The sequence below is a fragment of the Ascidia mentula genome, chromosome 4 (assembly GCF_947561715.1).
Source record: "Ascidia mentula chromosome 4, kaAscMent1.1, whole genome shotgun sequence".
NCBI lineage: Eukaryota > Metazoa > Chordata > Ascidiacea > Phlebobranchia > Ascidiidae > Ascidia > Ascidia mentula.
In genome coordinates, this window is record NC_138569.1 from 22,612,439 (window position 1) to 22,627,656 (window position 15,218).

At 37.7% G+C, this 15,218-nt stretch overlaps 2 protein-coding genes across 2 annotated transcripts; both read right to left on the bottom strand.

Moving 5' to 3' along the window:
* Positions 1 to 327: 327 nt before the first annotated feature.
* Positions 328 to 7,899, bottom strand: LOC145897519 (inositol-trisphosphate 3-kinase A-like). Its single transcript, XM_082985843.1, has 10 exons — positions 6,947 to 7,899; positions 6,649 to 6,742; positions 5,085 to 5,184; positions 4,754 to 4,970; positions 4,550 to 4,604; positions 4,311 to 4,460; positions 3,654 to 3,755; positions 2,978 to 3,049; positions 1,869 to 2,005; positions 328 to 1,138 (listed from the first exon to the last, which is right to left on the bottom strand). Exons 1-10 carry the CDS (start codon positions 7,834 to 7,836, stop codon positions 919 to 921), a joined length of 2,037 nt encoding a protein of 678 aa, XP_082841969.1. The 5' UTR covers positions 7,837 to 7,899; the 3' UTR covers positions 328 to 918.
* A 1,756-nt stretch (positions 7,900 to 9,655) lies between these two features.
* LOC145898351 (THAP domain-containing protein 1 B-like) lies at positions 9,656 to 11,631 on the bottom strand. Its single transcript, XM_082986778.1, has 3 exons — positions 10,396 to 11,631; positions 9,817 to 10,012; positions 9,656 to 9,763 (listed from the first exon to the last, which is right to left on the bottom strand). Exons 1-3 carry the CDS (start codon positions 10,527 to 10,529, stop codon positions 9,656 to 9,658), a joined length of 438 nt encoding a protein of 145 aa, XP_082842904.1. The 5' UTR covers positions 10,530 to 11,631.
* Positions 11,632 to 15,218: the final 3,587 nt, after the last annotated feature.

The following is a 15,218-nucleotide window of genomic DNA, read 5'->3' on the forward strand; positions in this document are numbered from 1 at the left end:
TGTTTAGCAGCCGACAAGAGGACATTGTGTAAAATAACGACCAGCAAAGTTTACTTCGGTCTCGCAAATGCAAGGATTGTGGCGAAACAAAGGCCATTATTATTTGAACAGAAGAACAATAAAAGTTAAATTGTCTTCATCTTGTTGAAATCATTGAGCGTACTAAAATACATCCAACAATTGTCAAGTTACATGTTTTAGAAGTATTTTCAGTGTCGTCAATAATTCTTTATATTGCTGGACAGAGGGCTAAATGTTGGATAGTTGGTAAAATTTAAAAGTAAAATATTCCACTCGAGTTCCTCCAAAGGCCAACAGCATGGACTCCAGAAGTTTATTTATTTGTATTACAAGAATAAACAGTTTACAATAAACTTCGTTACACGATGAAATGCACAAAATGGAGCAAATTTTCAACAACGCTATAAACCGACTTTTGAGCTGAAATTTAGGCTGAAAGTTTTTTTTCCAAATTAATAAAAATGTTGAGTCGCACGGTTGCAGATTGTACCAAAACATAAAAGTACCAGATTGAAATCACACAGTGGGTATACACTTTTCCACTACGTTTATTTGACTGGATTAGTTGGACCAACATTATCCGCAAACACAAGATTTCTCCCAATGAAGAATTAAATGGATAAAGTGCGTTTTTAAAACAAGAAAAACGTGAAGAAAAAAACAGGCCGGACTTTGTTGTAACATAGTGAATAAAACCAGCTAAAATGGAAACTTTGTGACACAGAACTAAACAAACTGTTCAAAATTAGTGCTTGGGTCAACAGCACCCAAAGTTATGTCAAATCAAATAATTTACCTCCCCCCCCCACGCTAGTACCTGCAATCACGTGATACACCTTGGTCACACAACGGTAAATCCCCCAACGTACAACAGGTACCGTACAGACCTTCCCCGAGTTACGTTGTTCTACCGTCCACCGGTATTTCATTCGTACTGCTTCTCGCGTCCTGGCGACGCAATGCTCTTCTCATCGACCTTGGACTGTTCGTTGCTGCGTCATCAACGGACAGGGGGTTGTGTGATTCTTGACCACTTGATGGGGCGGTGGTCAGTTCTTGTAAAATTGCCTCAAATATTGTGACCATGTTATCCATCCCGAATAAATAGCCGTCCTCTCTGCAAAGCCAACAGTTAAACGTGAGGTATATAGAATCGTAAATAAACATAACAGGCTCCTGGTGTTTACTAAAATGGCGCCACCTCATCTACAAACTATAATTAAGTGGAGCAATCCATGAAATAATAACATAATGCCACGGATGGGCGACCACATAACGGAAACGGTTATGATGTCATAGATGTCAATGTTTGATCACATTGAGTTATCATAGCTTTGCAGCGTTATGTCGAGTGTACAATCTTTATCCTGCTTCTTTTTACCAGGAGGATTTACGGCCAGTTCCACAAAACACCTTCAACTTACACATGTGGGCGTGATAGTTTTGGAATATGTTGCTAAGCTCGATACGCCGGAATCGCTTCGGTATTCAACAAATCGTTAGAAAAAAACTGTAATTTTCACACAAACAAACATTCGGGGTTTATGGTGGAACAACCCACGCAAATATTAAACACTGAATCACCTTAAAATATGAGTCATGTGACAGATTGTGAAACCCTATATCTCAAAATGGCAACCAACAGATAAATAATACATGGCTTATATATTTATAAAATGAAACAAAATCATCAAATATTTGTCGCAAAACTGCAATGCATAGAAGGGGTTTGCCACTTAATTATGAAAAAAATAAGTTTTGAAAAAAAAATTATTAAGTTCCAAAAGAGTTTCTCAGAAAGGTTTCCATGTAAAATGTTGTCGCTTGACATGTTGTTGTCGCGTCACCTGTTTCCTTCCATCCATTCAGATCTGTGATCCAACTTGTGGCTGTCAGGGAGTCGTGTTGTTTTACCGAAGTCAATCATCCAAATATTTGCCTCTCCCGAACTGTCATGAACAAACAGTAGAGAACTCCCGATCACCTACAAATATATGGTATGGATGACAACATGTTGTAGCCAATACTTCGACAACTCTCGCTTCAAAATCCAACCACGCTAATCCACGGATGACGTTACAGCTTGTATTGACCTATACAACCTTTCTGTCTATTACCCTGAGCGGTAGAGGTTTTAAAATTGTATCCTACAAAAATTAATGCTATCGAAATTAAAATATAGCAACTATTTAGCTTTAGGCTAAATAGAGAGGACAGGCACTTAGGCCTGACCTACAAAGCTATATTGGTAGTGCGTTTATAAATAGAGTAATTAATGCAACCGAAATGTTGCCAAATTGCCGTACATGGAAAGCAAAGTGCATTGCAAGGTTACGATCAATTACGTATGATTCCATTATCACTGAAGGTTTGGAGGAGGTAGGATCGATGGCGTATGGGGGAATAGTTTAATCGGGAAAGTGCCATTCCATACATGAGTGGTAGGAACCATACGGAAACGTGTATTCCCTACCCGATTTGAAAGATTGACTTTATTTTTTATTTTATTTATTTGACATTCCATTGATAAAACGTCACGCAATCTCCATGTTTAGTCTGAATAAATTTTTCACAAATGTAAAATAAGGTGGAGAAGTGATTATATTAGCACGGGTGATTGTGCAAATAAGTTTACTACAGATTGTTCAATTGTGCGAATTACATCACGTTAATATCCTGCCCAATGGAAGCAGCCAATTAAAGAACTGTTAATTTCTACCGCAACCGATTCGTTCATGGAACAACTCAGAACGCGGTTTTACATTTGCTGCAAAAATTACTTCATTAATATTTGAGGCCAGTAATTGTCGGCTGTCCTACCAATGGTCAGTCAAGCATAGAGTAATATCACGCATGGTTGAACACGCAAATACTATTTGTTTCCATCACAGAGTTCACCGAGATGCCACGAAGAAGATGCGTTAATGGTTCAATTTATGGATGGTGGTGTACTTACCTCGTGGCTGTGGAAGAACTCGGACTTCCCCAAACTCTCGATCATCAACTTCAGCCTATCTATATATTTTCTCTGCAAATAAAATACGTTGATGACGTTCAAATTAGGATTCTGAATTAACGCTGTCCGTTTAGGTATTTGCCTTAATATCAGATAAATACCGACATTATAAACGGACGGCTGACGTGCGCAGTAGGTATTTATAACGCAAACATAAAACGTCGGATATATTAACGGCGCGGTTTGGACAGTTGCGACCAAATATTTCACAGAATTTAATCCATCAGATGAATATACACGGGGTTCAATTTGGCCAGCAGTGCGTTGATCTGGTATCAGTTACTCAATATTTGTAATCAATATTAAGGTGTATTGGGCGATGGAATTAACCCGCAATGTGGCTGTGTTACTCCAGTGTCGTAGTCTGCTGGTGGTGTACGCAACGCAAAGTTCTGCTATGTCGAACAAGCGTGTTTTTCACGCTCCAAAACTCACATTATTTGTCACAATTACTCTGAGTTACGTCATAAAAGCTAGGGTTTACGTGCCGCGCCAACTTTATTGCACCATTATTAGGACGTAAATGAACGTCATTAAAGCCACACTAAATTGTGATATTTGTGACGCCATAATGGGATGGACAAGTTAGCATAGGGTGTTAATCCAGCAAACTCACCAGGACACTTATATTGTTATCGATGAAATAACCAAAAGCCGATGATACTTGCTCTCTACTCTTTGTCAGCTTGTAGTCCTTGCTGGGATCTTTGTCGCTTTTCTGAATTTAAACAAATGGCTCATAAGATTTCTAACACGTCAAAAACACCACACAATGACACCTTATGACGTTCATAATGGAGGTTTATGACCTTTACAAAAAATGCACCTCCAGCAAAGGAACATTGTGAATGGTTGCTTTTTTAATAACAGTAAGTATTAAAATCACTCACAAATTATAGAAACATTTACATTGAAGGCCATACTATGAAGAGACAGTTTTGCCGCCCAATTGAAATTCAAGTGGGTTCTTTTGCAAACAATACTCATTGTGACGTTTAAATCGAGGAAAATCGAACAAAGACTTTGACGTCATAAACTGTCAATATTAAGAGGTGCCTTTCAAGCCAGATGAGAATAGTAACTGGAACACTTCAGGGAAGGCCTATATAATCACATTAACATTCCAGGGGTAATTCTATTATGTTTCTACCCATATATTAAGATTAGATTAATTCCCGGTCTGATTGTTGGTAAAACAACACAATGTCTTTAAATGTTGTCATGACACCACATATGATAAATCTTTCACACAAAATGTTTATGTGCAAAACACCTTAATTCCTTCTATCCTGAAGCCAAGGTTTGACGTTGAACTGATGTGCTCTCGCCACTGCATGTAGCGCGGTTTAGTTACAGCATGTTGCTGTCTTTCTTCCTCTGTAGGTTCATTGGGTGAGACTTCCACCATTTTTTGATACATATCCTACAAAAAAGTCCATGCATATTTCATATTCCAGAGAAGAGTTTCTTTGCACAGAAACAGCTTTTTAAACACATGTTCAATGCACTTACTTGTCTCAACCTTGGTTTCACTTTTGCCTTTACTAGTTCGTCTTCCAAGTATGTCCTACACAAAGTTTATGCAATATATAATATATATACTGTGCTTGCTTGGTCACTGCACAGGGTTCACAGCCCAAATCAACAATGGGAAAAATATTTTATCAGCATCAACCTTAACTTTTCACAATGCATGTTAAGGCATCTTTGTCTCACCGGATCCCCATCTTACAATCCATGAGTGATGGACAATCAAAAGGGAGAAGTAGATCTTGCATTCTTGTATACTTTTCCCCGTTCACTTCAACGACTCCATGAAAAGTTGGAGAGAAATCATGAAGGTTTTGGTCAGTGGTGAGGCCGTTTAAGCATTCTGCCTCTCTTTCAACAAATTTTTTGAGAATACAGCCTTCTTCACCAGGCTGGAAGTTACCTGACACATTTTCCAAACTATCATATTGCAGTTTTTTTTTCAATTAAAATGTCATTTTGATAGAAATAAGGTCTTATTTCTACACGTAACATATAGTTTTGGTTTAAACCTGACCTGCATGACCTGCAAGCTGCACCCATGGATATTTCTTCTTGAAAGATTGCATAAAAGGTGACCAAATCACCATTCGCCTGATTTTTTTCCACGAGGTTTGCTGGCAAATAAAAAATTACAAGGTAAGATTCTAAGAGTTAAAGAAGATTTTTCTCCCTGGGAAGTGGTTCTACATGTTTACAAAGTTCAGAATACCAGCACACATAAATCTGAAAACCCAATATTCAACATTGTTAAGTAACACAAATAACATCATATGGCAAGAAGTCACACAATTTACTGAAAGCTGTTCTATACAAATGTATACTCTCCAACATGTATCACTAAGCAAAACAACTTGTCCTACTTTACACTAACTCATTTGCCTTGCAGGGTACTTTAACTGCCAGCACTCCCCCTCCACCATTGTGATAGTTTTATTGTCAAACTTGGCAGGTTACCAGACGCAAGTTACACTTGTTCTTTTTAATTGGGACCTCTATTTTGTTTGAGTACTAAAACACATTGGAGGCCATCATACCTATTCCTGGGGTTTGAACTTACAGGAAGTTACTGGAACATTAAAGGAAAGCATGGGGTTGCCTGTGACTCATAATGCTTTCTTGTAAGTTGTTTGATTGAAAACCATATGACTCATTAAAAGGATATGACCATCTGAAGCAACTTCGTTGAAGAAGTTATTTATAAACTGTGTCTCGTCATATACGACAAGTATCTCTGGGTTCATGGTTATTTTAATGCTTTGTTAATCAAACAGAAAAATTATTGCCATATAGTTGTTCGATGGATCGTGTGGCGCACGCAATCACCAATCTCTCACGGCTGGCTCGGTGAAGCGTAACACACGCTTCTATCAACAAATGACTGCGGCAACAAAGTCTTTTACTGCACAACTCGACCTAACAACATTTGTTGACAAGAGGATGCGTGTTATGATTGGTTAGCTGTTTGGCGCAAGTCAGTAGTGAGCAAACAAGCTTACTGCAAAAACGTGAACCTAAAGTTTCTGTAGCAATGACTTTTACGCAATATCATTCATGTTCTAATGGAGTCGGTTCTATCACAGCAATAAGATAGTACAGATTGTTGACCCACTAACTTCTACAAAACCTGCTGTGCCATCATCCAGCACTGAACAAACACGTTGCCTGCTTGAGTGAGTTTGCTTGGCAAACAAAGCACACCGTTTCAACATAACTTGCGATACGAAAAAAACGTTTTCCTTGGGAATGCTTGCTGCACTGTATGCCAACACACCTGATTTTTTTAATTATTAAATACTATTTAGTGAAACTAAAGACCTAAACAGACAGGAGCCCAAAGTAATCTATAAACATATCCTTTCTACAACACATTTCCTAAACTTTAACAACACTTGAAAACACTTTTAAAACAAGCAGTAACTACTAAATGATTTGGCAATACACTTGAACGTGTATACTGCTACATAGTAGGCTGAACTAATTTACATACTTCCTTTTTGTAACATCTAAGCTTACTTAAAAAGGAAGTTGAATTGTTATGACAAGACAATAATGTTGGATGTGTTCCAACCACTACTCACAGCTTTAACTTTGCTGTGACGACGGTTGGTGCTTATTGTGTTCTCATCGCTGCTTACAAAATCCTCCTCTGATTCTTCAAAGGATAATGAAGACCTTAAAGACAACATATCTCCAGTTATATAAACTGAGGTTGTCAACTTGGCATTTTCATCTATAACAATATTTTTTTTTCATCAAAACAGTTGTTTTTTATTATTCAACAAACATGTCTGGTTAGAAACCTATTTTCACTATACAGCCTCCATCAATAAAAGGAACTCCTATTGTTCTTCAAACATTTCAAATTTATTTACAAACCTGAGTGAACAACTTGATGACGATGAGTTCTTGCGTTGCTGCATACTATCATGTACCACCAGTGTGTTCGATAAGGCATCATCAACTTTAGGTGAGCCCTCCATATCAGAAGTAATCGATGAAGATGAAGAAAAATGGGAAGGTGAGTTCTTGGACAGACATCCTACAGTTAATGTTGAACAATGTACTTTGTGGCTTGGAGAATCCTCAGCTGATGAGGTATTAGTAGCAGATAAGTCACCGGTCTCAAGAGAAAAGGTAATTCCTGACTCTTCCTGCAAGTTGTCCATTCCTCCACCGTTGTCTAGAGATGAACTATATGCACTGTCACAACTTCGCCTGGGACTCAACAGGACATGCTCATTAGAATCACCCAGTAGATTTTCCCCACTATTGGAGTCAAGTGAACCACTGCTTTCACAAATGTGTTTAATGTTAGGATTTCTTGCCCTCGACAAGTTTTGACTATCCATCAAGTCAGTGCCAGCCAATGTTTCACTGCTTTCCTCAACTACTATGTCATCCACTGCAGTTGTGTCACTCACTACCACAGATGGTATATTTGCAAGTACACCACGCTGTGGTAAACAGTCACAACTAATCCTGTCACCAACACCTTCAATGGTAACAAGATGGTTGTTTTTGGTTGAATTACAATCTGGTAAAAACTTTGCCTGGCTTAAAACATCAACAGAGTTGTACACTGATTGTAGCTTAGCAGAGCGACCATCTGACAAAGTGACTTCCTGTGTTATACCAGAGCTGCTTTGAGTGGCCAGCTCCCGTATGTTACAGGGTTGACATGATTCACTGTGTTGTGTGATGTCACCACCACCCTGTGTAGAGCCTGGAGTTCTTTCACACATGTTGCTACATTGCATTTCAGCCATTGTAGAAAACACTGTTCAGGTTCTTAAACAATTTCCAACAAGTTATCATATTCAACATCAACACAACCTAAACAATTATTAATAAGTTTGTGTTTTTGCATTGATTTTTAAATTCATAACTTTAAAGACATGAATTTTCACCCAATTTACCGTTAACAGAAAGTTTTTCTGCAGCTCAACCTATATTTGGTTAAATACTATTTTCATCAGTGTGTTTTAGGTGATGGGAACAACTTCTCCTATGTATAGGGTTCACCCATTTCAAGCATATACATTATAAAGACAAATTACCCGGCACAGATGTTGAGTGTGGTAACATTTGGAAATGGGTGCCTACGCTATATATAAATTGCTTTTTTATAAGCAAGTTATTAATTATGACACAATATAACAATTTAGGGGGTTTGGTCGAAACTCTCGGCATAACTTTGTTAACGAAAACATTCAATTAAAATAGAAACATTTAGGCGTATAGTTGATGCGTCCTGCAGAAACAAACGGAGGTTAAATCTGTTATAACTTATTACTGGAACATAATAAGTTACTGCACTGGCAACTTCCTTTATCCACCCGCGCTAAGCAAAACAACAACGCACTGCTTACTGTGAAAGCGTGTTTACAATTCAGAGAAAAAAGGGACACGCGCACTTCCATTACAAGTTCACAGCTCGCTAACAACCACACACACACAGCAAATGTATTTCCGTTCCGAAATGCGATTTTCGAAAGTCAACAACGATCTTGGGCACCATCTTGCGGTAAAAACATTAATTCAATTTTGTCACTAGTTGTGCTCCATTATGACTTTTTTATGGTTGCATCATAGAATACTAAAACACGGAATGGAAACTTCGCTGAAAGTGCGCCGTCACGCATACGTAACACTTTACGCGAAATGAAAAATGCATTGGATTACATGCGATTTTGGTGTTTTTTAAGGGGTTTAAAAACCCATTAAATGGAACCAAATTTAAAAGTTTTAAGAAACAAGAAGTTTGGTCCCTCGTCTTTTGAAATATGTGGATAATTTTAAATAAATCGTGTCGCATCATTTTTTACGGCGATTTGCTGTCTACTGCGTTTTGGGCACTGATCTCTATTAAACACTGGATAGCGCACTGATTGGTCGAAAAATGAGGCAAATTGAACATCGTGTCCGCCATGTTGGAAGGACCCACTCTGCACAGAGCAGATGCGGAAAATGCGTTAAAGATTGAGGTTTTGTCCAATTGGCGTGAAAATTTGGAAATGCAAGTTAATGTTTAGTCTAAATACAAATGTTTACTTTTTTTAGCTATTCACGACATAAAGGTTGGACTTCTGGAAGGTTGTGTGAATAAGTGAATTCAGGCAAATTGGACATAAAATACTTGCAATGCGTCACTGGCGTGATCAAGCGTACCAACAATCTCAAGCATGTATTTGCTTTATACTGATCTCGTATTGTAAACAAACACAAAAACGGAATTAAACAGAAACAGAAATTTTAAAGCAGTTTTTATTTACTGGTGCTTAAATAGTACGAGTTTATTCAATTTTTTTCTTATTTTCTCCCCTGTAACTTTTGTAGAGTATTCTTTGCTCAGGTGGTGCAACCTAATCTTGCAGTAGCATTTAGAAACAGTCTTGATCAGTCGAAAAGTATGGTTTTCCATAACTGCACATTCAAACATGTGTTCGTCTAAATTACGGAAAAGCTGTGAGACATTAACATCATTCAGAACTGATGATGATATCAGGTAGACCTCTGCAGTGTGGTAAGTTTTTATCCAGTGTGTTTAGCATCCTTTGAAATCGTTTTTCTGTTTCTTCACAGATTTTAATTACACATGGTGTTGGTTTTACTAGCCCACCTCTGTCTTTGAATTGTGTTTTCTTTTCCGCTTGCCAAACTTCGCTTTATTGGTTGCTTTCTTTCATTTGTTTGCTAGAATTACATTGTGTATAGTTAATAGTAAAAATAAAAAAAATTACTGATACCTTTTGGAGATGTTTGGGAAAGAGCTTAAACCTCGTCGGTACAGCACCTTCACGAAGCAACACTATCTGGCCTGTTCGGTTCATGTTTTTTTCAAAAAAATGGTCTGAGCAAACAACTGAGTTTTTGGTGGGTGACCACCCACTTCTGTGCAATTTACTCTGCCATTGTTTTCTTTGCACTGGATTTTTTGGAAATCTGTAATACATTTCTTGCTGCTACTGCATATTCTTTCACAACTAAGTATTTTATTTTCATTCATCATTGCATATACCTTGCATTAACATATTTGCAAAGGTGGCCCAAACACAAGTTTTTTCAGTTATTATTGAAAGCATTTATATATGTATGTAAAGTCTGTTTTTGTTATTAACCTGCAACTCTGCACAACCACATAGAATACTGAATGAAACTTAAAGGTTGTTTTATTGTATATGAGCAGCTCCAAAAACACAGTGTATGTTTTTTGTACACCAAGAAAAAAAAACTTCAAAATAATGTAAAGGAAAATAAACAACAGCATCAATGACATGGCAAATAATTAACTTTGGCCAACATGTAGTGTTTCACATCACTCATACTTGTGAAAAGTTCTTGGTTGTTGTCGTTTAATTGCCGACTCCTCATCCTCACTCCCTTCACTATCACTCCTATCTACGTTTTTTCTTTTTGTGCAACCAAATGCACAACACTGTGTTCCTCTTTTTGAAGCCATGGTCTATAAACAAGATTATCAGAATTATCTGTATAACTTATCAATTTATTTGTTTTTCAGGCCGCATCTCTGTATTTCAATGGAAAAGACTTTCCCGGTTGGGAATTGCCCTTCTCGAACGAACTCCTGCGTAACAGAGTAAAATTGTGTGTAACAATGCAATGGGTCATGCATGGGCGCCAGTGTTTTGGTTGAATGAGCGCAGATGAACAGGCTGTTGCCAGGGCGATTTTCAGCGTGTTTGGGGCAGTTTTACTTTGGTTTTCAGGGTTATTAGTCAGGCAGTAAATTGGTAGAGGGTGCTGTTGTACATGTAGCTGAAAAACTACCCAAATATTGAGGTTGATTTTGTGAAAAAATGAATCACAGAAAGTATGTTCAATTTGTGATTTTCTGTTAGTGCCGACCCTTGGCAAGGAATTGTGGCCAAATTTATAATGGAAATAACTACTTAAACTGCTCCCCCGGGGGCATTTTGACCCTCTGTTGGCCATTGTTTTGGCCAAAAAAGTGTAGGTTTGTTTTGTGAAAAAATGAATCACAGAAAGTTACCTCCATTTGCGATTAAGTGAAGCCACCAACCCCCCTCTACACAATTCATGAAGAATTAGATGTCTTGTAATTGTCTTGGGGCCCCACCGGGGCTGTTTGTACACCCCCTAGGACTGACAATTTAGCAGTTAGCCTTTGCAAAACCCCCCTATGTGCTGTCTTAATGCAGCTGCAATCAATTTTTTTTCTGTTCAGCAATAGTAGTCCCCCTTCATGAGTCATCAGACCCGGCAATTGTTTTTGGCAAACAAGAGAAACTGTAACCAGGTGCACAATGACAAATGACTTCTAAAACTCAATTTTTAGGATTTAATTGTGAGATGCGGCCTTCAATACAACAGTTTGCAGAGCATAGACTTATAATAAATATACAGTCTACACAGGCATGAAAGTTACTGATTGCAAAAATTCACAAGAGATTCTAGATAATAACATTTTCATCAATAATTCTTAAGTAATATACGTTTATGTAAATAAACGAAGACTAAACAAAATTTTACAATACTAAACTTCTTCAAAAAAAAGCTAAATTAACAAAATTACGCCTTAAAACGTCTAATCTGGCAACCTAGCCTGGACGAAGTGGGACCTTCCAATATGGCCGCCTTCTTATTCAATTTGCCTCAAAAATCGCTCATGCGGACAACAGTGTTGCGCTATCCAGTGTTTAATAGAGATCAGTGGTTTTGGGTCAAAATAGGAAACAAATAATTGCGCGCTTTTTTGTTGTTTGCAAGCAGTGGGAGGCTAAGTCGAGTAATATTGTCAATCACTATGTTTGTAACTACCGTATTTTACGGACCATAAGGCGCAACTTAAATCCTTTTTTTTCCTCATAAATTGATCGTACGCCTTATAAGCCGGTGCGCCTAATGTATGGATCAAGTAGTGCTTTATTGCCTACACTCAAAACCAGTACCGATACTATTATAAATAAACCACCGTCTTACACAATAAACTACGGTAAAAGCAACTAGCAACTGTGATATTCATACTATTGTGACTTGCTTACATTTATTACGTAACAAGTTTTTGTTTAATGAGCTTTATACGGTAACCCATACTCCTTAAAATACGTTGCGTTCTATAGCCCGGTGCGCCTTATGTATGAACAAAAAACTAATCAAAGCAATTTATTGACAGTGCGCCTTATAATCGGGTGCGCTTTATGGTCCGTAAAATACGGTACTTGCTTATTATGTTTTTTTTCTAGGACAGTATCTCTGCACACAGTAATGCGGTTGTTTGGGAATATTTATTTCGCAAAAACAGGGCATTTGACAAACAGTTGACAAACGATAGTATGGCTGCCTTTCTGCGATTTCTGTATCTTGATGAAGATGGAGATGAAGATATTATAATGAACCAAATTATTAAAATTAGTTGATATCAGGAAATACCTCGCCAACACCATGTTCATACTGATGTGTGCAAATGTTGCTGGTAAAGTCCAACACAAAACAACATTTTTGTGCATAATGTGGGTTTGAAAAAGTAAAGCCTTGACAAAATATATGTTGATTGCTTGCAAATAATCAAGGGCAGTGGGAATACTTCAAATATAAACCAACTATAATTTGTATATAAGTGTTTGCATACGAGCAAATTCTAAAAACTTTTCTTCAACATGACATGTTTCTCTCAGAAGCATTTTAATACATATCTAAATCAAATTCTGTTGTGTTTTACTTTAAATTGATCTGCGAAGAAAAAAAAATGACTAGTGAAAAAGGTTATTTTTAATATATTAAGGTCCAATTTGGCTGAAACAAAAGGCAATTATGTTTAGTTCAACAAAACATTACATATTTTCAACTGTGTCATCAGCAATCAACCAAGTGTTAAGATAAGAGTAAAAAAATAAACTTCTGTTATTTGTGCAATAGTTTGACAAAAATAATTTCCATTAAATTTGTTTTCTTCTCAGGGATATTGGACTAATCAACACTTAAAGGTAAACTTTCGGACAAAATTGCCAATATACAACCAAATATTTACAATGAATTCAAATAGAACACTCAGTGATGAATGGGAAAAATGTATAAGTTAGATTACTAGTACAACAAAAGCAGGTTCATTAATATTCACAGAGCATCGTCGGCTCGTATGTGACATGAATTGCTCAGAACCACTGGAATATAAAAAAATGACACAAGAATTTATTTGATGATGTCAATATTTTTAAGATAACTACCACTATTTATTTATTATTTAATATTATTTGCATAAAAGATGAAAAACGGCCAGATTTAAGTATGGTTAACCAAGTAAATACAATTTTTGAAAAAAGCAGCAAAGTTTGGAGACGGACTTGTGGGTGAAAATGTTCACTTCGGTGAAGTTACTTTACCCAACTTCACTCGGTGAAGTTACTTCACTTGAGCCGTGTTTTCGGTGCAGTGACTTCACTCGGTGCAGTGACTTTAGTCGGTGAGGTGACTTCACTCGGTGCAGTGACCTCGTCGGTGCAGTGACTTTAGTCGGTGCAGTGACCTCGTCGGTGCAGTGACTTCACTCGGTGCAGTGACTTTAGTCGGTGCAGTGACTTCACCGAAAACTGCTTGTCCCTATAATACATGCACGTCACCAGCTGACGTCACTTCACTGTACTCTGATTTGATTGCGTACTACTTGACCCCATATTGCCTATTTAATACAATTTCTCAAGAAGCTAGCACAACCATATCAAATGCAAATCAAGTTTATTTAATTTTTATGCAAGGGATGCAACAGAAAGTTCTTTTTTTAGCGTTTGGAGCACAATTCACGTGTGTCCATCTCTCGCAAACATCACATGAAATCTATGAACACAAAAATAGCATGTGTTTTGAATTATGAAAACAGACAGTGCAAACATGTCAAAAACACATGTTTGAGTGGCATTTATAATTTTCAAATGATTTTTTTACCCAGGATATTCTTTTCCTACGATTGCCAGGTGGAACTGTGCTGTTACAGGCAACACAGAAGTTTGAAATTTCTTTAACATCTAAAACAGAATAAGAGATGCTGAAGAGAAAACTTTATGAGACATGTTTGTCCACTAATCTACAACACAATAAGCACATTTTCCTCAAATAGAAAGTGATTTGTCAAATTTAATATTGTCATATGTTTTATACACAGCCATAAACAAATTGCTTGGTTACCTTGGTTGCCGAACAAACTGCTTGGTTACAAACTGCTTGGTTACCGATAGTGCAAAAGGCAAAAAACACCAATGTAATATATGTGCAGTGACTTCAGGGTGTGTACACGCACTGTTTTTGCACATATATTACATTGGTGTTTTTTGCCTTTTGCACTATCGGTAACCAAGCAGTTCCGTTTGGCCATAGTGCGCTCCACAGTGGTTCGTCGTCTCTGTTGTTCGGTACCTAGTATAGGGTGCCCTGCAGATCGACGTTGACCGAAAGGTACCACAAAGTGGAGACTAGTGTGCCTGCTAGTGTGAAAGCTAGCACAGTGCCACTCAACAGCTGCACTGATGAGACCTTACAGGTCGAAACAGTGCGTGTACACACCCTGTCTGCAGCTATCCGATACTGATTGCATGATTCAAATGTGGTCTTTGGATAGCAGTTGTTTCGTTCTATGAAGTTCCATGCTTAAAACCAGTGGTCCACAAATGTAACCGTCCTCTTGGTTTTCATGTTTAGAGTATGACATGGGCCAACAAGCCATATCACTCTTACACCCACAGAAGAAACAAAATGATCTGCAATATGCTACTATAACACTATTGATGTTTGTGAATTTCAGGTCAGTTAAAATTTCATGCTATTCATTGGTAATAATTACAACATTAAATAGTTAAATCAAATGTCCTTACTTCTAATTTTTCACAGTGTGCTCGCAGGCGGGTGCAAGTGCTCGCAGGCGGCTACACCAGGAACTTTGGGTTCACCGAGTGAGGTTACAAGGTGAAGTCCCTACACCGAGTACGGTGATCGGTGCAGTTACTTCACTCGGTGAAGTTGAGTGAAGTGACTGCACCGAAGCGCACATTTTTACGCACAACCCCTGTTGAAAATTTGGCCCTATCTTATCTGGTTTACAAAGGCTACAATATGACATTTTGGGCCAAAAACTACTTCACGTAGTACTGCACTATCGATCCAACAAATGTCTTTACAA